Source organism: Salvelinus sp. IW2-2015, linkage group LG26, assembly GCF_002910315.2.
Source record: "Salvelinus sp. IW2-2015 linkage group LG26, ASM291031v2, whole genome shotgun sequence".
Taxonomy (NCBI): domain Eukaryota; kingdom Metazoa; phylum Chordata; class Actinopteri; order Salmoniformes; family Salmonidae; genus Salvelinus; species Salvelinus sp. IW2-2015.
The window spans coordinates 29894693-29918973 of record NC_036866.1 but is presented as its reverse complement, the minus strand read 5'-3'; the positions used below and the strand labels follow the sequence as shown (position 1 = coordinate 29918973).

At 44.9% G+C, this 24281-nt stretch overlaps 1 protein-coding gene across 2 annotated transcripts; it reads right to left on the bottom strand.

The window, feature by feature from the left end:
• Window positions 1–3759: 3759 nt before the first annotated feature.
• LOC111952919 (nuclear factor of activated T-cells 5-like) lies at window positions 3760–22899 on the bottom strand. Of its 2 annotated transcripts, none has more exons than XM_023971938.2 (12): window positions 22537–22899; window positions 13706–13834; window positions 9413–10058; window positions 9083–9266; window positions 8774–8964; window positions 8503–8675; window positions 8143–8277; window positions 7943–7995; window positions 7725–7857; window positions 7421–7605; window positions 4877–7208; window positions 3760–4745 (listed from the first exon to the last, which is right to left on the bottom strand). In XM_023971938.2, the coding sequence occupies exons 1-12, from the start codon at window positions 22607–22609 to the stop codon at window positions 4417–4419; spliced, it is 4563 nt and encodes a 1520-aa protein (XP_023827706.1). In that variant the 5' UTR covers window positions 22610–22899; the 3' UTR covers window positions 3760–4416. The 2 variants fall into 2 exon arrangements, with proteins under 2 accessions (XP_023827706.1, XP_023827707.1); XM_023971939.2 differs by having other exon boundaries at window positions 7421–7602.
• Window positions 22900–24281: the final 1382 nt, after the last annotated feature.

The window sequence follows — 24281 nt, the reverse complement described above, 5'->3', positions numbered from 1 at the left end:
GGAGTCTTTATTATTACCACCTTTTCATCTCATGTCAAGCTCTTCACAGCAACAACAGTTATGCTGACAAACACACAGTTACGAGAGAATTCCACAACACCTGATCAGAACAATCTCCACCTCTTTTCCCTTTTACCTCACAATTATGAATCTCAACAGGCATGAAGTAGGGATACAAACAGGTATACAGTCGGTGGGTTAAGCTGCACAAAGTTCTTGAGCAGTGGTTCCCAACTCCAGTCATTGAGTACCCAACAGCACACTTTTTTGTTGTAGCCCCGGACAAAAACCACCGGACTCAACTCATTGAGGGCCTGATGATTAGCTGACAAGTTGATTCAGGTGTGCTTGTCTGGGACTACAATAAAAATGTGTACTGTTGGGGGTGCTGGAGGACTGGAATTYGAAACCACTACTCTAGAGTGAAAGTGATCACACTTTAGACTTGCAGCATAATTGCAACCAGGGTTGGATGAAATTAAAACACGTTAGGTGGTCATGTAACTAAAAGCAGAACACGGACACTGGCTAGACTGAAGTATGAGAAGTCAGATCATCATTAGACATGAACAGTCATGACAAAGGGGATGTGGTAAACGTACTACACTGATGGTTTGTCAAGGCACACTTGAGAAATTCACAATAACTGATAACTCCCATCTCATATTTCAACATGGATATTAATGAGTTAATGACAAATAATGTGTGTGGAGAGCATGAGTGTGATATTTTGCCACATTAAAGTTAACATTTTCAACTAGTATTTTCAAATGAATATGTAGTCATTCAAAAAGTTCAACTAAGCAATAGATCAAGCCAAATAAGAGCGCTTGACCTTGGAACATGAAACCAGACAACCACAATGAAACAATGTATTTCCACACATGTACAATGCACTGAACATTCAAGATTAGGCTACCTCAAATATTTCCTCTAAAAACAGTACATATCGTATAAAGTTACATTCATCACACAGAGGAGATACTCAGAGGTTGGCTTTTTCTGTTTGTATGGCTTAGTGAGGCATCATGTGCGCTTGAAAATCCCCAATAAAAATGTAATGGAACGCTTGGACATCAGTAATGGAGGCGATCATCTATTGTGTTTAGGCCTAATTGATATTGAATGGGTGAAACCAAACGGGAGGTTCAAAATAGTTGACGTTTTCTGTGGGTGGTCTCAAAAAGTATGTGCCACCATCTTTGACAAGCTGTATCTCATATGGAATTATACAATTACAACTCATTCTAAGTCTATGCTTGGAATGGTGTCCCTTGCATAAATTCCATTTATATGGTTTGCACAGAATGAGAGTATAATCTTGACTATTGGCCCACGTTCTACATGAAGAGATCTGGTAGTATACACACCCCCAAACTGTACACTGGATTTCAGTCCGACGTTTGAAAAATGATATACTGCATGTATATAAAACTGAACATCTGTTATAAAAATACTATGTAATCTGACTCATGGGTAAGAAACTTTCTAAATTACATTTTTAAATGGAGTAATCCTACTTTTTCAAGACAGAATGTAAACATGAGTATATGGGAATCTAAGCAACAACCAAATGGTTCTCATTCCATCCGTTTGTGTCAATGGCTGCACTTAGACAGGCATCCCATTTGATGTCTTTTGACCAATCAGATTAGCTCTGGAAAAGATCTGGAATGATTGGTCAAAAGACCAATTAGTGGGGGCGGGGAATCTCAGAATTGGGCTGCTTGCATCTAAAGCAAAGTAGAGCAACATGGTTTAAAATGCATATTCACTTGGATGGATATGACAGAGGCAAAACTGTTGGGAGGAGAGTACCTTACACATGTACAGTGCTTTCCAATATTTGTATTATTTAAAGTTTGTAATTTGTACAAAAACAATGTTAATATTATCCATGAAAGCTGCATGAATTAAAATGAGTAAACCAATTACAAATGAGTAAACAAACATCTGGATATTAAAAAAATTGAACAAATATGACAAGTTTGAAAACAGGATACACTCCCCTCACACTGCCTGCTCACAGTTATCACTCCAGAAACACAATTCAGACTTTACCACAATATTAATATCAGTACTGTTGATGTGACATGAGTATAAATGTAAGTATAAACATCACATTAGAAGTGTCCATCACTGCTGCACATAGCACCATAGATAACTTGCCATAGAGATGGCTATTCTCATGTTTACACAGGCATCCAATTCTGACATTTTTTCCACTCACATCAGATCTTTTTCAGAGCTGATTGTTCAAAAGACCAATTACTGAAAAAAAAATAGAATTGGGCTGCCTGTGTAAACGCAGCCTAAGTAACAGATTTTAGGCCACATTCCAATGTCCATACTAGCATACCACAGAGTACATGCCCAAACCCAAAACATTGCTTTATAGTAAGTGGTATGGTAGTGTGGTTATTGTAGCAGAGTTTTTGTGTAGCAGTGAGTCCCTGGTGACAATGCACAGGACAGGTACTGTGTCCATTTCACACAGCTCTGCCCTGAACGCTGACAGTAGTGGTTCAACATCTGTCAYTACATGAACCAGAAACCAACCAAAAACTACACACACAAGACAAGGAAAAACACCAGCTGTTAACTTACACAGATTGTAAAATACAAGGTAAATAGTAGGCTACAGATAGCAATGTGCTGTACATTCTTCATAAAAATAACACGCATAAATGTACACACACAATGTATCAGACCAAAATAAAATTGTGTGTGGGGGTGTAGGCAGAGATATGAAAGCCTATGAATAGTAGCTAGTTACAATCAGACACACACCAAAACGAACAATGTATACTCGCTATGGGAATGACGGTATTGACAGAGACACTGAATGGACCACTCAGTATAAATAGGCTTCAGATGAACACTTAACAAACAATCTCATATATAACTCCAAAAATATAGTTAACGAAAAATGTATGAATGCATGGTCAATGTGTTTAAATGTATACCTTGACAACGTAAAAAAGTTTTWTTTTTTTWTTTTTAAATGACATCAACAAGTACAATGTGACTAACCATAGAAAGCCTATGGATGGATATAAGGATTTGCTGGTCACACAAAACAGTTTATAAAGTGCTTAATGTTTAAAACCACCATTCTATTCACAATGAACTGGAAAGACTTCCAAGTCCAACTCTAAAATCCCCCCAAACGAAAGTCGCACGACATATGCAAATAATTCAAAAACATGGAAAGCCTCTGTAACAATAAGAGATCACACGGAGAAAAGACTGAAATGTCAAAGCAACAGATATGACACTGACTGCTGTGTGACCAGATACACACACACACACACACACACACACACACACACACACACTGCTGTGTGACCAATACCACACACACACAACTGCTGTGTGACCAATACACACACACACACACAGACTGCTGTGTGACCAGATACACACACACACACACAACAGACTGCTTGTGTGACCAGATACACACACACACACACACACACCACAGACTGCTGGTGACCAGATACACACACACACAGAGACTGCTGTGTGACCAGATACACACACACACAGAGACTGCTGGTGTGACCAGATACCACACACACACACACAGAGACTGCTGTGTGACCAGATACACACACACACAGAGACTGCTGTGTGGACCAGAATATACACACACACACACACACACACACACACACACACACACACACACACACACACCAACCCACAACCACACCACACACACACAACACACACACACACACACACACACAACACACACACACAGACTGCTGTGTGACCAGATACACACACACACACAGACTGCTGTGTGACCAGATACACACACACACACAGACTGCTGTGTGACCAGATACACACACAGGCTGCTGTATGACCGGATTGAAGCCTTGCAATCACAAACAAGACCAGGGCAGACACCTTTCTCTGGCCGCCCCTTTCCCTCAATAAAATCTCACCATCTCTTCTGTCTTTCTCTCTAGGTCCAACTTTCTGTATCCCTCTCTCCTTCTCCCTCCATCCACTCTTAGGCCAGCAATAACACAGTACAGCATGAAAAAGAAGAACCACTGTATAAGTTAGACTGATGGATACAGGAGTTATTTTCCTCTGATTGAGCAAAAGGCGCAGTCACTCAACCAACTCATCATCACAGCGCCTGTCCGTCTGTATGAATGCATGTACAATCACATCAAAATATGAGCCAAGGGCACAAGAGTACATTTGATAAAAATCTTTAAAAACATCATGACATGTTCTTAGCTTAGGGGGCTCATAGCATAGTCAGACACCTCTATCCCATTCTCTGCATCTGTGGGGGGTTGTACTGTAAGCAGAAGACACAACCTGTCCCAGTCTAAGAGTGGGCAGACGTCACTAGAACCCCCAGCAATGTGTCTGTGGTCCCAGTAATGATCACTGCTTCTGTAGACTCTCCAGCAGGTCCTCCATCTTCTGGGAGGTGCTCATGGACGTCTGCATGTTGGTCTGTATGGCGTTCTGTAAGCTGGTCTGCATAAGGGTCGGCAGGCTAGTTTCTATGGCAGTCTGTATATTGGTCTGCATTGCAGTATGTGTGTTTGTCTGCATTGGGGTCTGTAGGTTGGTCTGCATGGGTGTGGCTGTCTGGGCCATGTCTGAGTCCAGTAAAGACTGGATGTGGCTTGCCTGCACAGGGTTGGCGTTCTGGGGTTGGCTCTGGGCTGACAGTGTTGGACCAGCGGACGTCATCAGCTGGGAGGAATCTGAGGAGAAAGAGGAGGATGTCACAAAGAATATTTTAACATTTAAAACAATTTATACAGTATATATACGTAAATATTCCTCCATTACAGTCCATGATGAGTACTGATCCTGTCAGGTAAAGCAGTCTCACCGTTCTGGAGGCCGAACACAAACAGGTTGGGTTGTCCTCCTGGCTGGCCGACATTCCTACTCACTCCCGTCTGGAACAGCTGCTCTGGGGGTCTCTGACCGGGGGAGGAGGCGGTACTCTGCAGCTCCACCACCCCCAGTCCGCTCTGCATCACAAAGATGGTCGCAGCTGCTGCAGCCTGGTGTTCTAGTTCCTGCGTAGCCATGTTGCTCTGCAGACCAGACAGAGAACCCTGTGGCAGGTACAGCTCCACCTGCTGGCTGTCAGGGCCACTGCCTGAGCTGGAGCTCACCTGCATAGGCTGCTGGCCCTGGAACAGGCCCTGCTGAGGGGGATTGATGGAGGCAGTGGTCCCCCCTACTGTGGAGCTCTGGTCCTGGAAGGACATGGGCTCTGCTGGGTCAGACTGGGCCACCCCTACCCTGATCCCAACCATGGTGGGCTGGGAGAACAGGAGGGGAGCAGGGGTGTCCTGGGGGTGAGGGGTGCTGCTGCCCATGGAGGGGCCCTGGGTACTGAAGAGGAGGGTTGGAGGCAGAGCCTGGGGGTTGAGGGAGGCGGTGCAGAGGAGCAGGTCTGTGGGCTGGGGCTGAGGGTGCTGGCTGGAGGACAGAGTGTTAGTTTGGAACAAGGAGCCTTGCTGAGCCATGGGACGCTGCTGCTGGGTTTGCTGTGGTTGTGTCTGCTGGGGGGACTGCTGTTGGTCCATGGGGGTGCTCTGCTGCTGCTGGGTCTGAGGCTGGAACACTGACACAGTCTGGGGCTCACTGGCTGAAGTCTCCATGGAGGACAGGAATGCTAGCTGCTGCCGACTACCCTGGCTAGAGAGTGTGTTGGGAGAGAGGAACAGCGTGGACCCCGTGACCTGCTGCTCATGATCTAGGCTACCACTGGTCAGCACAGTCAGAGTGTTCTGGAGCAGGGCGGCCTGGACCTGGAGCTGCGGGCTGGGGGATTCCGACAGAGGCCTGGGGGACTGGAGGAGCTGCTGGGGGGGGGAGGTGTGGGAGGGCGGCTGGTGGGGGAAGCTGGAGGTCTGGATGGTGAGCAGCTCCCCAGCCTGCTGGAGGAGAGACACAGGCTGCTGCTGGGGATGAGACGAGGAGTGGATCTGGGGCTGGAGGAGAGACACAGGCTGCTGCTGGGGATGAGACGAGGAGTGGATCTGGGGCTGGAGGAGAGACACAGGCTGCTGCTGGGGATGAGACGAGGAGTGGATCTGGGGCTGGAGGAGAGACACAGGCTGCTGCTGGGGATGAGACGAGGAGTGGATCTGGGGCTGGAGGAGAGACACAGGCTGCTGCTGGGGATGAGACGAGGAGTGGATCTGGGGCTGGAGGAGTTCAGCCTGGAGCTGCTGCTGAAAGTTCTCCAACACCTGCTGTTGTTGTTGCTGTAAGTGTTGCATGTTGCCTACTGCTTGGTTTTGTTGTTGTAGGTTGCCCAGTACTTGTTGTTGTTGGTGAAGATGTTGATCCTGTAGCTGTATGTTTCCTAGGACCTGCTGCTGCTGTTGTTGAAACTGTTGATGTTGTAATTGTTGTAGGTTCCCCAGTATCTGTTGTTGCTGTTGCAGTTGTTGATCCTGTGGCTGTATTAATAATTGTGGTTGTAGCTGTATGTTGCCGAGGACTTGATGCTGCTGTATCTGCTGTATCTGTTGTTGCTGCTGTTGCTGTATCTGTTGTTGTTGCTGTATCTGTTGCATGTTGCCAAGGATCTGCTGTTGTAGCTGCTGCTGTTGTGTGGCCAGAGAGCCCTCAGCTCCCCCCAGTCTCAGGCTGTTCATGGTGTCCTGTACGTTTTGCTGCAGGGAGTCAGTGGAGGACGTGGGGCTGTACAACACTGAGTTGAGTTGCTGCTGAGCCACTGCTGCCTCTAGGACCTGCTGTACCAGGCTGCTGCCCCCCGCCTGGAGCTCCCTTACTGCCCTCTCCAGCTGGGCCACCCCGTCCTGGGGAAACTGGGGAACTTGGGGGGCCTGGGAGGGGGGCGCCATCTGGGACATTCCTACTACCATCACCCTGCCGCAGGAGTTGGAGGCCTCTTGAGGCAGACTCTCCTGGGGGTCCCGGAGGAACTGCTGGGGTACCTCTGGGGGGACAGGGGGGAGAGTGGTAGTGTCGCTGGAGACGGGGAAGGAGGTGATGGGGGCGATGTCCTGCTTCTGGATGGTGCTGAAGGGCTCCAGGGAGGGAAAGACAGGGGCATGGGGGAGGTCCACGTCCCCAGGCTGGAGGGGCATGGGGCCGGGGAACGACTCATTCCTAGGCGGGGTGCTGGAGCTCAGCTCAAGGGTCTGCTGGACTAAGATAAGGGCGTCAGAGGGTGGCTGAGGGAGGAGACAAAAAGAGAATAATGAAATAATTTTGAATAGAGGTATTTTCTAGAATCTACACACTTCCCTGCAAGTTGGCCAATGACTCTGGATCAAGATGTCTTCTTTGATTGATACAACTAATGGGTGATGTCCCAGCCAAACCATCTGATCTAAATGTACATACAAGGACCCTTGGTTAAATATGACCTGTATATTGCTCCTACCTTGAAGAGTACTGTGGATGGGGTATTGCTGGAGACCTCCATAGGGGTGACCTCCTGTCGTTTAACCAGTTCGCCAGCAGACTGGGCAGGGTCAGAGGCCAGATAATTGATCTGGTCATGGAAGGTGCAGGCCTTGGCCAGAGAAGAACCCTCTATCTTCACAGACATGTTCAGGGACTTATCTGCTGTGGGATAAAACAGAAACACACACACAGTGTACTATATATACACACCACGCCATTACTGAAACKCATCTCTTACTCCCTTCTATCCAAACACTGAAGGAAAGTATCAGCACACACACCTGAGTCTGGGGTATACATGAAGGGCTGGTTGTCATGTGACCTCCCGGCATTGGTCGTGATGTAGACGCCCACAGAGACAGGAGAGGAGACAGACAGGCTGTGGTACGGCGGAACCTTCACCACCACATGGTTCTGGAGGAAGCAGAACATTGTCAGGATTAGAACAGTCAGCGCAGGGCCCGTATGCATTCCTCATGCATCAATATCAATCTGTTACCTGATGGAACAGCTCCATGTCAATCTCTGCCTCGGCCTGCCACGAGTCATCATCTGGAAAGAAAAGGAATCATTGTCTTCTCAACATGGTCACTATGAGGAGACGTCACAGACACCACCGAGAGAGGCAGAAAAGGATGCGAACAAAAGGAAAAGAGGACTGGGAAGAAAGGAGGAAGACCGGCAGGTTAGTGCTGGTACCTGCTGGGTTCTCCTGGAAGATGACCTTGGTTCCTTTGAGGAAGTTCTTSCCTATGATGAACAGCTCCTCTCCTCCTCTCACTGAACAGCTGTGGAGACTCTTCTTCAGGATCTCTGGCACCCCTGCTGGCTGGGCTGGGGAAGGACACGCACGCACACAGCAGAGTGTGAAGAATTGCTGTTCACAAAACCCTACCATTGACACTACGTGGTTGGCCAGCTTTTGTTCCAGTCTGACAAGAACATACAGAATTTAATGAACATCAAACAAACACATACACATTGACATTCAAATGTACTTTTGACTGGGTAACCAGTTATTTGTGTTTGTATGAATAGGGCGATAGTTGGTTGACTCACTGCAGAGGATGGGTGACGAGGTGGTCTGTAGGGCTAGGACAGACCCATCAGGCTGGGGGATGTTGACCCTGAATGCCAGCCTGGCCCGGGTGCTCTTCTTCTTGGACCCGGCCACTCCTATACGAGCCTCCACGTCTGCGTTACGCAGCTTCAGGATCCCCACACAATCAACCCTGTCAAGATTCAACGTTACAGAACGTTCAAGATGATGAAACAAACAACATCACACTGATATTTCAATGTTCTTTAACTCAATGGATGAGTCCCTTACGCAAGTGACATGGTGCTGCTGGGCTCCAGAGGGACCTCTATGACGGTGGTTCCCTCAATGTCCACCTCCTTGCAGGCCGTGGTGTTGCGTCCTGTCACCCTGCAGGCCTGGTAGAACCCATGAGGCTTCACTCTGCCTGTGTCACTGGCCACAAACACCTGCAGCACCACCGGCTCACTGACGCCCTCTAACTGGAGAGAAAGGGGAGAAGATGGTGAGTAGAGGGCAACACAGCTCAACCCAACATAGCACAATTGTCTACGACTAACCAATGGTATATTTATATATATTTTATTAAGTGTCTCTCACCTTGACCGTGGGGAAGCCCTGTTGGGTGCGGTCTTTGACAGAGCCGCGGCTGCCCTCGGTCAGGTAGCGTGCCCGGTGCTGGGTCTCTGGCTGCACCAGGATCTTCAGCTCCTTGCCCTCACTCTTCTGGGGACACTGACCTGACAGCAGGCCTCCCTTCAGCAYACACCCAGCCTCCAGAGAACTGAAGAGCACACAACATACTTCACTCAGAGGACCTCTTTAATAGCTTTGCTGTGTGTGCAACAGAGTCAATGGTATGGCAACTTAAATCCTCATGCTCTTAGTAAAAGGCACCTAAAAAGGAGACTAGCATTCTATTCAACCAACCTGGGCTTGGGGCTGGCCTTGTCTGGGCCCAGCTGAGACAGTACAAAGTGTGGGGCCGTGGCGCTGTCTGCATCAAACACGTCCATGCTGTCCTCTGGGGGTGCAGGCTTGGCCCCGGGCCGCTGGCGGGGGGTGCGTTTACGGGACTTGCGGGGCACCTCTGTGTTGTCGTTGTAGGAGCTGGAGCTGATCAGGCTGAAGTTGGAGGCCGAGTCGTCAGCCCAGATGCTGCTGCTATGTTCTGAGTCTGGACCTGCTGGCCCGGCCGGGGCTGGATCCTCCTGGCAGGACATACTGCTGTCATCAAACAGGTCCTCCGGAGGGGGGGAGATGCTCAACACTGGCCTCCGCTTAGAGGGGGTGTTCTGGGGCTGCTGCTGCTGGGATCCCACCCCCCCTGCCTCTCCTGGGTCTCCTCCTCCTGTTCCAGAGCTGGTCCCATTGCCGCCTCCACCTTCAGAGGCAGGCAGAGCTCCCTCCACCCCTTCCCTCTCTGATCCTTCTGGGGCTCCTGACCCCTCTCTGGCACCCCCACTGGGATGGTGGTGGAGAAGAGGAGGCTGGGACTGGTCCATGGCTGAGGTAGAGGGGTCCGAGCTGGGGCCTCCCGTGGCCAAAGAGGATGGAGAAGGGCTGGATGAGGTGGCTGTATGGCGTGTGGACAGATCACATTGTTAGTATGGATGTCAATACAGAGCAGGCTATTCACGCAGCTGAATTTGTGCATGATTTGTCCAATGTTTTCCCTCTTCCCAACTCTAAATTCATTTTACGTTATTTGTGTGGCTAAATGCCCTCACTGTGCATGCCAGAGTTCTCTGGTGTCAGGCAAATTTTCTGAAGTTAAAGTTGAGAATGGTACAAATAGGCCCCAATTGAATGTTCCTTAATCAAAACTTGCTCAATAGTTTTTTTTTTTAAGTGACAAAACGGACATGCTTTGTTTACAAAAAACTAAAGCAAGCTTTTAAAATTGTTACATACATTGCCACAAAAAATAAAAACATCTGGTCAGTCAGACTTTACTCTTAACAAATTTGCAGATTAATGATACGGTGCCAAATTAAATGTAGAGGGGGTCTAGAGCAGTTTGTGCATACAATAGTAGGCCTATACAGCAGCTGGTGCATACAGCATTGGGCCTATACAGCAGTCTGAGCATGCCAATTGGAGGATTGGGTTGGGACTGAGCGTAGCCATGGCAACAGAATAAACAAGGCTCTGACCTATGGAGCAGTGACCTGCAGGCCATTTTATATGCAGATGCGCCCTGCCTCAGAGGGAGGGAACTTCCTGCAATACAAATGAGACAGCCAATGAGCAACAAGAGAGCTGATCAGTCATGACTCAATTTCCTGGCAATCAGCAAATTGGGTCAATTAAATACTGTGTGAGGATAGCTGATCCTTTTTATTTTAAGTGTCTTTGGATAAAACGATGATGCATGTAGTGCTTGCTTGGGCTAGCATGAAGCCAGCTCTCCAACTCTGAAAATGAGCTTGTGGTAGAAGCTGCCCCTAACCACAGATCTATAATAAGATTACCCTAGCCTGGTACATGTATGGCATGACAAGAGTCAGAGGAGCTGGCTAAAACACATATAGATCTGGGACCAGTCTACCCTACACCCCAATCCTAACAGTAACCATTTAAGGGGTTGAGAATTATCTGAGCCTCTACAAGTGGTTATAGGGTCAACTTCAACCTAATCCTGTGTTACTGTGCACAATGACAGCAGCCACATGACTACTATGTTCAGTCAGTCAGCTTCCTCTGCTAAATGGTATGAATACTTTATCTACTTCCTCAGATGAACTCGTGGATACCATTTTTATGCCTCTATGTCCAGTATGAAGGAAGTTYGAGGTAGTTTTGCAAGCCAACACTAGCTAACTACTGTTAGAACAATGACTGGAAGTCTATGGTATCTGCTAGCATGCTTGCTAATACCCATGGACTTCGTCATTGCGCTAACGCTAGTTAGCAACTTCCTTCAAATCGCATGCTGATGGAACACTACATATTGTTTTTCTGATCTAATATAAATMACATCTCTTGAGATATTTTCTTTATGCTGGTCTACATGGTGTGTGCAATCTCATCTTCACAGAATGTCCATTGCAGACAGTTCAGATTCAGACAGGCGTGCTAATTCAGAAGTGCTAAAATGACACAATAATTGCTTTGCTAATTATAGCCTAGCTCTTTTCACCTCTTCTCATCATCTAAGAATAAAATTAAAACTAACAATAGAAACTGACAGTGAAGGTTGTCTCTAGTGGTGGGGCTAATTTACATCGCTCCATCTAAGAGAGATGAAAACGTAGGACAATGGAAAGAACACAAAACCATTTTTAATCCAATTTTGATTAGACACACGAGACAGATTGCAAGCAATACTAGCCTAATATGACTTTAGCTATAGGCTAATGCAAATAAAATTATATATATACACTGCTCAAAAAAATAAAGGGAACACTTAAACAACACAATGTAACTCCAAGTCAATCACACTTCTGTGAAATCAAACTGTCCACTTAGGAAGCAACACTGATTGACAATAAATTTCACATGCTGTTGTGCAAATGGAATAGACAACAGGTGGAAATTATAGGCAATTAGCAAGACACCCCCAATAAAGGAGTGGTTCTGCAGGTGGTGACCACAGACCACTTCTCAGTTTCTATGCTTCCTGGCTGATGTTTTGGTCACTTTTGAATGCTGGCGGTGCTTTCACTCTAGTGGTAGCATGAGACGGAGTCTAACACCCACACAAGTGGCTCGGTAGTGCAGCTCATCCAGGATGGCACATCAATGGGAGCTGTGGCAAGAAGGTTTGCTGTGTCTGTCAGCGTAGTGTCAGAGCATGGAGGCGCTACCAGGAGACAGGCCAGTACATCAGGAGACGTGGAGGAGGCCGTAGGAGGGCAACAACCCAGCAGCAGGACCGCTACCTCCGCCTTGTGTCAAGGAGGAGCAGGAGGAGCACTGCCAGAGCCCTGCAAAATGACCTCCAGCAGGCCACAAATGTGCATGTGTCTGCTCAAACGGTCAGAAACAGACTCCATGAGGTGGTATGAGGGCCCGACGTCCACAGGTGGGGGTTGTGCTTACAGCCCAACACCGTGCAGGACGTTTGGCACTTGCCAGAGAACACCAAGATTGGCAAATTCGCCACTGCGCCCTGTGCTCTTCACAGATGAAAGCAGGTTCACACCTGAGCACATGTGACAGACGTGACAGTCTGGAGACGCCGTGGAGAACGTCTGCTGCCTGCAACATCCTCCCAGCATGACCGGTTGGCGGTGGGTCAGTCATGGTGTGGGGTGCATTTCTTTGGGGGGGCCGCACAGCCCTCCATGTGCTCGCCAGAGGTAGCCTGACTGCCATTAGGTACCGAGATGAGATCCTCAGACCCCTTGTGGACCATATGCTGGTGCGGTTGCCCTGGGTTCCTCCTAATGCAAGACAATGCTAGACCTCATGTGGCTGGTGTGTGTCAGCAGTTCCTGCAAGAGGAAGGCATTAATGCCTATGGACTGGCCCGCCCGTTCCCAAACCTGAATCCAATTGGCACATCTGGGACATCATGTCTCTGCTCCATCCACCAACGCCACGTTGCACCACAGACTGTCCAGGAGTTGGCGGATGCTTAGTCCAGGTCTGGGGAGAGATCCCTCAGGAGACCATCCGCAACCTCATCAGGAGCATGCCAGGCGTTTAGGGAGGTCATACAGGCACATGGAGGCACAACACCTACTGAGCCTCATTTTTGACTTGTTTTAAGGACATTACATCAAAGTTGGATCAGCCTGTAGTGTGGTTTTCCACTTTAATTTTGAGTGTGACTCCAAATCCAGACCTCCATGGGTTGATAAATTTGATTTCCATTGATAATTTGTGTGATTTTGTTGTCAGCACATTCAACTATGTAAAGAAAAAAGTATTTAATAAGAATATTTCATTCATTCAGATCTAGGATGTGTTATTTTAGTGTTCCCTTTATTTTTGTGAGCAGTGTATATAAACCAGGGCCATGTTCGTTCATTCAAACAAAACAATATTTATTCCCAATATCTCGCACCTGTCCTGTCTACAGTAACCATGGCCCACAATTGAAGACTCAATTTCCCAGAATACACCACCACTAGCACTAACTGCCCCACAGGCACTCAGCAGGAACGGTGGAAGTAGACTAGCGTGAAGTTGTCCACTAGACACTGAACTAAGGTCAGTCTTATGTTCTGCTCCCTAATGATCTAGGTGAGGATACAGACAGAGTGAAGAGCTTACCTGAGGCCATGGCTGCAGAAGGGGGCGGTCCGGCCTCTCCCCCACTCTTCTGGCTCATGGTGGGTGTGTCTGTCTGGGAGGAGGATGACTGCAGCTGGAGCTCCTTAGGGAGSAGGTCATACACAGACTCTGGTGAGGAGGAGAGAAATCATGGGGTTTGTTAGTGCACCAAAAACCACCAGCAACCAACTAGTTACTGATTTAATAGTGGTAGGTCACCTGGTTGCTAAGAAACACAACCCATAGACACCCTGACATAGATATATCTGTCGTGAATGTGCAGTTTATCCATCCATCATATGCAGCCTATCAAGCAGTCATCTAATCTGCCTGTGATACAGTCAACGCCAGCAGCATAGTGAGACGGACACAATCTCTGGCTCTGGGATGTCAGCCCTGCTGCTAGAGAGACACACACACACACACACAAAGAGCTGCACTACAACCACTGCGGGAGGGGGGGGGCGAGGACTTCCAGCCAGCATATGGTACAGTACAGCACTCATGTTCTGCTTCATCCAATTCATTTTTAAAATGTCTCGACTACGCTCARGAGACGTACAATGGCCTACATTAGGATTAGCCTGTCTGCTGCCGGTCAAGTGGGACTTTTTTGTAACACCACCCTCTGTGGTCATGGTCTCTGTTGGTATGTGTCTTTTGTAGAGGTCGACCGATTAATCGGAATGGCTGATTAATTAGGGCCGATTTCAAGTTTTTATAACAATCGGAAATCTGAATTTTTGGACACCGATTTTWWAAAATAAGATTTTTTTTCTCCCACCTTTATTTAACTAGGCAAGTCAGTTAAGAACACATTCTTATTTTCAATGACATTGACAATTATTTTCAAAACAATCCATCTTCACATAATCACTAGTTAACTACACATGGTTGATGATATTACTAGTTTATCTAGCGTGTCCTGCGTTGCATATAATCGATGCGGTGCCTGTTAATTTCTCATCGAATCACAGCCTACTTCGCCAAACGGGTAATGATTTAGCACTGTCGTTGCACCAAACCTAACCATAAATATCAATGCCTTTCTTTAAAAATCAATACACAAGTATATATTTTTTTAAACCTGCATATTTAGTTAATATTGCCTGCTAACATGAATTTCTTATAATTAGGTAAATTGTGTCACTTCTCTTGCGTTCCGTGCAAGCAGTCAGGGTATATGCAGCAGTTTGGGCCGCCTGGCTCGTTGCGAACTGTGTGAAGACCATTTATTCCTAACAAAGACCGTAATTAATTTGCCAGATTGTACATAATTATGACATAACATTGGAGGTTGTACAATGTAACAGCAATATTTAGACTTAGGGATGCCACCAGTTAGATAAAATACGGAACGGTTCCGTATTTCACTGAAAGAATAAACGTTTTCTTTTCGAAATTATAGTTTCCGGATTTGACCATATTAATGACCAAAGGCTGGCATTTCTGTGTGTTATGTTATAATTAAGTCTATGATTTGATATTTGATAGAGCAGTCTGACTGAGCGATGGTAGGCACCACGAGGCTCGTAAGCATTCATTCAAACAGCACTTTCGTGCGTTTGCCAGCAGCTCTTCGCTGTGCTTCAAGCATTGAGCTGTTTATGACTTCAAGCCTATCAACTCCCGAGATTAGGCTGYTGTAACCGATGTGAAACGGCTAGCTAGTTAGCGGGGTGCGCGCTAATATCGTTTCAAACGTCACTTGCTCTGAGACTTGGCGTAGTTGTTCCCCTTCTGCAAGGGCCGCGGCTTTTGTGGAGCGATGGGTAACGATGGGTAACGATGCTGTTGTCGATGTGTTCCTGGTTCGAGCCCAGGTAGGGGCGAGGAGAGGGACGGAAGCTATACTGTTACACTGGCAATACTAAAGTGCCTATAAGAACATCCAATAGTCAAAGGTATATGAAATACAAATGGTAGAGAGAAATAGTCCTATAATTCCTATATAATAACCTCAACCTAAAACTTCTTACCTGGGAATATTGAAGACTCATGTTAAAAGGAACCACCAGCTTTCATATGTTCTGATGTTCTGAGCAAGAAATGTAAACTTTAGCTTTTTTACATGGCACATATTGCACTTTTACTTTCTTCTCCAACATTATTTGCATTATTTAAACCAAATTGAACATGCTTCATTATTTATTTGAGGCTAAATAGATTTTATTGATGTATTATATTAAGTTAAAATGGGTGTTCATTCAGTATTGTTGTAATTGTCATTATTACAAATACCTTAAAAATTTGTTTTTTAATTTTTTTTATTAATATTTTTAAATCGGCATCGGCTTTTTTTGGCCCTCCAATAATCGGTATCGGTTGAAAAATCATAATCGGTCGTTCTCTAGTCTATTGTGTTCTGTTCCACTGAGTTAAGAGTGAGAGASTGGGCCTTTGTGAATGCTGATGGAGGGATGACGATCTAGCATGACCTCAGCCTTGTGTGAGTCACACTAACGACTGTCAGGTCAGGGCCCAGTGCAGGAGCTGCTCCACTGGCTCTCTCTCTCATTTACTCTCGCCTACACTTCCACACTCACCTCTCTCCTTTTCCATAGTAGCTGGAGTCTGCTAATTTTCTATGGAAATTAGACATTTGTAAAAGCCACACTGTTTGCATAAGACATCAACAGGAAAAAAATGTGATTGGATGAAGATTTTGAAAGAGAGAGATCGGCTAAGCCTATTAATACACTACCCTACGTATTTATTTGGACAGTGAAGCTAAAATGTTTAATTTGGCTCTACTCCAGCATTTTGGATTTGAGGTCAAATTTTTCAAATGAGGCGACAGTACAGAATGTCATACATATTTTGTTTTACTATTTAGAAATGACATCACTTTATGTATCTAGTCCACCCATTTGCAAGTGTTAAGTATTTGGACAGATTTACTTAGTGTACTAAAATATCAAAAGTTTAGCATTTGGTCCCATATTCCTAGAACGCAATGACTACTTCAAGCTTGTGACTACAAACCTATTGGATGCATCTGCAGTTTGTTTTGGTTGCGTTTCGAATGATCTTGTGCCTAATAGAAATTAATGGTAAATAATGTATTGTGACACACCATGGGACCACGCAGCCGTCATACCGCTCAGGAAGGAGACGCATTCTGTCTCCTAGAGATGAACATATTTTGATGCGAAAAGTGCAAATCAATCCCAGAACAACAGTGAAGGATCTTGTGAAGATGCTGGAGAAAATGTATACAAAAGTATCTATATCCACAGTAAAACGAGTCCTATATCGACATAACCTGAAAGGTCGCTCAGCAAGGATGAAGCCACTGCTCCAAAACCCCCATAAAAAAGACAGACTACAGTTTGCAACTGCACACGGGGACAAAGATGGTACTTTTTTGAGAAATGTCCTCTGGTCTGATGAAACAAAAATGGAACTGTTTGGCCATAATGACCATCGTTATGTTTGGAGGAAAAAGGGGGAGGCTTGCAAGCCGAAGAACACCATCCCAACCGTGAAGCACAGGGGTGGCAGCATCATGTTGTGGGGGTGCTTTGCTGCAGAAGGGACTGGTGCACTTCACAAAATAGATGGCATCCTGAGGCAGGAAAATTATGTGGATATATTGAAGGAACATCAGTCAGGAAGTTAAAGCTTGGTCGCAAATGGGTCTTCCAAATGGACAATGACCCCAAGCAAACTTCCAAAATTGTGGCAAAATGGTCAACAATGGACAACAAAGTCAAGGTATTGGAGTGGCCATCACAAAGCCCTGACCTCAATCCCATAGCAAATTTCTGGGCAGAACTGAAAAAGTGTGTGCGAGCAAGGAGGCCTACAAATCTGACTCGGTTACACCAGCTCTGTCAGGAGGAATGGGACAGAAATCACCCAACTTATTGTGGGAAGCTTGTGGAAGGCTACCTGAAACATTTGACCAAAGTTAAACAATTTYAAGGCAATGCTACCAAATACTAATTGAGTGTATGTAAACTTTTGACCCACTGGGAATGTGATGAAATAAATAAAATCWGAAATAAATCATTCTCTCTACTATCATTCTGACATGTCACATTCTTAAAATAAAGTGGTGATCCTAACTGACCTAAGACAGGGCATTTTTACCATGATTAAATGTCAGGAATTGTGAAAAACTGAGTTTAAATGTATTTGGCTAAGGTGTATGTWAACTTTCGACTTCAACTGTGTGTGTCTAAAGTTCTCTCATCATTATTCACATTCCTTCATGACTGATTATCTGTAATCATGATAGCATCCACATTAATGTAGAAGTGTTCAGGAACATATTCTATTTGTATTTACAATTAAAGTGACTCAAATGACAATACATTACCATTAATTTATATTGGGCACAATAATAAATAAGAAGAGGCATAAATATTAGAGGCATAAATTAGAGGCATAAATATCATTACCCCCCCCAAAAATGCTAACTTCCCCTGTTATTGGTAACGTGAAGAGGTTAGCATGTTTTAGGGATATGATCTTTGTGCCTTTAACTTTCTCACTCATCATTATTATTCACGATTCATTCATGATTATCTGTAACCATCGTAGCATCTCGATTAACGTTCAAAAACATTATATTACAATAAAAGTGACTCCAAAATGACAATACATTATTACCATTCATGTGTTTTGGGCACAACATAATCCGACACACAACCAAAACAAACTGCATATGAATCCAACAAGTTAGCAGAGTCACACGCTTGACGTAGTCCTTGTGTGCTAGGAATATGGGACCAAATACTAAACTTTTGACCAAACTTAATACACTATATGTGAATTTGTCCAAATACTTATGACGCCTTGGAGACTAGACACATAAAGTGCTATCATTTCTAAACGCTTCACCCCATAAGAATGAAAATTCACTCAAATTAAAGCTGACATTCTGCACTTAACCTCATAGTCATTGTATCATTTCAAATGAAACTGTTGGAGTACAGAGCCAAAAACAACAACAAACTGTCAAAATACTTTTGGACCTCAATGTATTTAGGGGAGTCTACTCTATGTGAAGCAGTACGTTATAACACTTCTCTGATTAGCCTAGGCCTACAAGTCAGCCAAGTCCTGCATACATCCCCTATTACAATCCGATTACCTCACCACATACTTACTGTATGTTATGTAGTTGGCTACACACTGCTCACATTACGTTAGCTTTGAAGCTGTGCCAAGCCAATGGTCAGACTTTATTGTTCACAGCTGGCCCTTTGCTTTGATGACACAGAAATATGTTGGCCCACAAGCAGACGCCAAGAATCCACCACAGTCTCTTGCAATGCCCCGGCTTCTAACATGCATCTTAAACTATTAGGTAATCTTGCATGCTAGACTTCACAGCTACAGAGTATGCAATATTTAGACACACGTCTGGATCTATGAGATTAACGCAGAGTAAAGACAAAGATCCTATCCACTCCGCAGTTTATACTTACATGGCAAAATCAAAGCCAGACATTGAAATACAAAAGGCTGCCTATGTCATGGATAGCATAGCCTTGATCAATCCGTGATGATGATATAAGATGTAGCCAGTCTACAAACAGTAAACCACTTGAGATGTGTTCATTAGAAGTGTTTAAGAAGCAGCAACACTGCTATCGGCCTCAGCCAATTACTGTCATATAAATAGGCTACACACACCTCATCACGTCAGACAGCAGCACCATATGGCCAGCTCCTGTTAGCATGGCCACTAATAAACTGGCTCATTAGTGTAACACACAGTGTCCGGGCAGATGTCTGAACCATTGTCAGGAGGCAGGTAGTCAATGCACAGAGCATCTGTGAACTCTGGTGAGAGACCAAGTTCAGAGAAAACAAAAATAAACATTTTGAGTTAAGCCTGTCAGCCTACATGTGTGGAAAGAAAACAGCAGTAGTGCGTCGCTGCAAGCCCAGCTAGGCTGAGATGACTAGCCAACGACTAATAAGAGAGCGTTCCAAAACCACTAGCAAACCTCATGGACTAAGACAGCGCAGTGTACATTTTTACTGAAAAGTTTTGCATGGCAGCCATATCTGCCACCTGTAGAAGGTCTTTAAACTGAAACCCCCCAGGCTTTGATCACTTCCAGACACAGCTGGACTGAAAGAGTAGTGGACTGAGCAGAGAGGACAATGGAGCCTGTTCATAGCAGTGTTATCACAAGAGCAGCCATGACTCAGTCAGCACCAACCAGCCACCACATCAACTGGCCAAGTAGCTAGATAATATGGCTACTGTATCATGTTTCATATAACTCATTCTGGGTAGATCATGATTTAAACATTCCATCCACGTCACTCTACTTCACTTGGCAAAAACACACCCACCCACACGACATGTGCAAGCACACAAAGATGATTCTTTTTTAGATGTGATACGTTTTATGACTGCTGCAAGATTAATTGCATCTGAGGACATTCAAGTTTTCTGAATCTGATAAGGCCACTTTCACTCATCTGAAACAATCAGAACCTGCTTATAACCTGCTATGTGCCCAAATGCTTGCCAAAGTTCTAGTTTGATTCTCAGTATTTGGTTTGCCTAAGGCAATGGGGGTGGCTAAGGATAGCAGCTAGCCAGCAGATCCAACCCGCTTGCTTACAACTGCACTAGGGTCGGACAGACTTCCTGAGTAGATTAAGACACCATAGAGCTGACGGGAGATGTATCGGAAAATGTACACCAATCCAGGGATGAAAATGCATTGTGCTGTAGCATTATCCTAACTGTTACATACTGTCCTTCTCGTCCTCATACTAGGCGGGAGAGGCTATATGGACACGCCTGGCTCCCAAAATGAATGGTGTATGTTGCGAAGCTGAGAGTCGAGTTTGGAGACGAATAGATTCAGATCAGTCAATCGTCCTGATAGTCTCTTCTCAAGCTAATGTATGTTGACTAGCTGACAACAGCAGCAGCATGGCGCTAGTTAAAACTTGTAAAAGAAAGTGATGTTTATTTTGATGGGCGAGGAAGAAATAACTAAATTCACCATCTGGATTTGGTCACCATCTCCAATGTTCCATCCCACTTGATTTTATTTCAAATAGGATAGCAGACTACACGAGAAATAACCTGTAATATTGGTAGTAGTCATCTAGAAGTCACCGCGATACAGRCTACACTGCTCAATGGGGWGTTTGCGCTGCAAGCCGACAACACTGGGCACCGTGTCCTTCGCTCCCGCTTTTTGCTGTAAGGAGAGGGAAGTAGCTAGATATTGTAGCCAATATCAGGCCAGGGTGACAGGTAAAGCACGTGTATTGTAGTGWTCGTCACCGAAAATGTATAACTACGGCATTAATGTCTAACATCGCTGATAAAAACGATTCTGAACACTCTCAYGTCCCAATTTCYGCAGACAAGTTTCAAATTCTTGATGTTTCTAGACACAAGCCTAAACTAGCTAGCTGGGAAGGGCTCATGAGGATGACTGACTGAACTGACTGGACCGAATCCGTTCGTCTCCACTCTCGCTGTGCAACAAACGCCATCAATCTAGGCACCAGGCATGTCCGTGTAGCAGCAGCCACAGCAGAGATTTTGGAATGGCAGTGTCAGCCAAATCAGCTCCTTTGTTGTTCAACGCCATGTGCCATTCAAAATGGCTGCTATGGTTTCTGCCATCTAGCACGAGGACGAAAACGGCAGTTTAATTAAACTAGCAGTCGTTCAGTCTTGGTGTAACAGTTGGGATAATGGGACAATTCAGAACACAACGCATTTCTCAACTTTTTCCAAGACATATCTCACGATGGCTCTGTGGTGTCTTGGTGTTTTCACACTTGGTCCTTTTCAGCTAAATCGGTTCCCTTTTTAGTGCGATGTGAACACAAAACTGTCCAGGTTCACTTGTCATTATTTCCACACCAAACACTATAGGCTACTGCAGAACCATTTCCCCTGCCACYGGCCCTCACATTAGTCCCACAAACTAAAAACTAAAATGTTCAATTAAAGCATTATTAATTATGTTTATCCGGTTACCAGTCATTTATACATGTAAATATTATAAGTTTATTCTAATTAGTATGTCTTATTTTGKAACTAAATGTAAACTATTAGCTATTAACTACATCCCTGGTTGTCCGATAACAGGTTGTGATGGTATGGCTTGTCCAYCACTGTGCATTTACCCAGAGTGCATTGAGTGAATGTTGGAAAAAGATCTTGGTTCCTTTCGAAACATAGCAACGTGAATGCAAAGAGGACTGTCCACAAAAATGTTGAACTGTCAAGAAAGTCCTAATTCAAAGGCAAGAGCAGTGTGGATATAAAGAGTTATTTCGCTTTTTTTTCYCACTTGAGTTCACTTTAAACAGGACTGAGATCAGRTATTTWAAAAAAGAGGACTATATCTGAAAACACCCTAATTTACACAGAAAGCCTGTCCGACGCTAGTGCAGCTGTATTCAAGCGGGCCGGATCTGCTGACTAGATAGCTAACTAAACAGCTTAACTAAAGACTGCTAGCTAAATAGCTAGCTAACGTTCGCGAACAATCGTGACAAATTCAGCAAGCAATCGAGGGGTTTGTGACAATGCAACCTGTACCTAACGTTCAGATACTGTAACCATGGCATAGTCATGGGGGACCGAACCACGAGTGTACCGGGGGAAAACAATAACACAACACGCCTCCTGCTGCTCCCTAACGTTAGCTGCTAGTTGGTCCATCATGCACTCATTAGTTAACTAGCTAGCTATAAGCAAAACTAGCTGCTAGCTAACGTGAGCTATCTAGCCAACTAACGTGATCTATCCGTTCATCAGTCCTAGTCAAAAACAATGGCAATACAATACAAAGGCAGCCATGTCATAACATGTATAGAAGTCTTACCTTTAGAGTAAAGGGATTTGGGGGAATTAAGGTCGAGATCAGCGCTGAGGAGGGATATAAAATCAGAGGGCATCGCAGCGCTTCATGGAGGGATGCGTAGCGGACGCCCTCTAACAGTACTATGGATCAGAACGAAGCCAGCTAACGTTAGTGAGCAATGAATAAAAAATWKAAAAATGTCTACAAACAGGCAATATTGCGTATGGGGGGGAAATTGTGTTAAGCAATAAAAGTTTAATAGCCCCAAATAACCGTTTATTAGCTCGAAACACGTTTGTTATGTTGTTTTTTATGCCTAGACTCACAATTGCTATGCTAATGCCGCGTTCACGTGTTATCAGAAATTCTTAGTTCCTACTGAGAAGGGGGAAGCTGAAGCCCAATATGGCGACCGGAGTACAGATACAAGGCGAGGCGTGGCTTAACATGGTCACGCCCCCAAGAAGGGAACAGAGATGAGTACTCCCTTTACTCCCATGTAATTAATAATGTAATTACTTTAGGCATCATCCGAAGCAAACTACCAAAACTTTTGTCGTTTCAATAAACGTTTTCAGCAGCATCACGTGTCGTTATTAACATACTTGGCTGTCACAACACATTATTTGCATGATACTTATCCTGCCACTCTGTGTTACCCGACCTGCTGACACTGACAGTAAAGCTGTCACATTTAACTTATGTCACTGTTTGTTTACCCCTAGCTTTTTCGCTGGTTAACTTATGTTAGATGGCTGGCTAGCGAGATAAGTTAGTCTCGATCTAATTCACAAGTCTTTGATATGTCACGTAATTACTTCCATTCTTTGCCTACCCTTGAACAGTCATTTAGAAAACTTGATTCTTGTTGGCATGCCTATATGTCCTTTCAACTTGCCGGAAACCAGTTGTGCAGACAACCCTACCAAATTGTCCAAAGTAGCCTGTGGCGATATCTACACTTACTTAGTAGAATCTCCAGGTTTATACGGTCAATTCACATAGCGAGTTAGATATAAACAAGTGTTAGCTTGCAATTTACTCTGAATTCAGTGCTTCGAACACACAAATGTATATTTTATTTAATTTCATCTTTATTTAACCAGGTAGGCTAGTTGAGAACAAGTTCTCATTTACAACCTGGCCAAGAATAAAGCAAAGCAGTTCAACACATACAACACAGAGTTACACATGGAATAAACAAACATACAGTCAATAATACAATAGAAAAAGTATACATACAGTGTGTGCAAATGAGGTAGGATAAGGGAGGTAAGGCAATAAATACGCCATAGTGGCGAAATAATTACAATATAGCAATTAAACACTGGAGTGATAGATGTGCAGAAGATGAATGTGCAAGTAGAGATACTGGGGTGCAAAGGAGCAAAATAAATAAAATAAATAACAGTATGGCGATGAGGTAGTTGGATGGGCTATTTACAGATMGGCTATGTACAGGTGCAGTGATCTGTGAGCTGCTCTGACAGCTGGTGCTTAAAGRTAGTGAGGGAGATATGAGTCTCCAGCTTCAGTGATTTTTGCWGTTCGTTCCAGTCATTMGCAGCAGAGAACTGGAAGGAAAGGCGGCCAAAGGAGGAATTGGCTTTGGGGGTGACCAGTGAAATATACCTGCTGGAGCGCGTGCTATGGGTGGGTGCTGCTATGGTGACCAGTGAGCTGAGATAAGGCGGGGCTTTACCTAGCAACGACTTATAGATAAACCGGAGCTTTCCATCATCATCATCATCATCATCATCACGGGG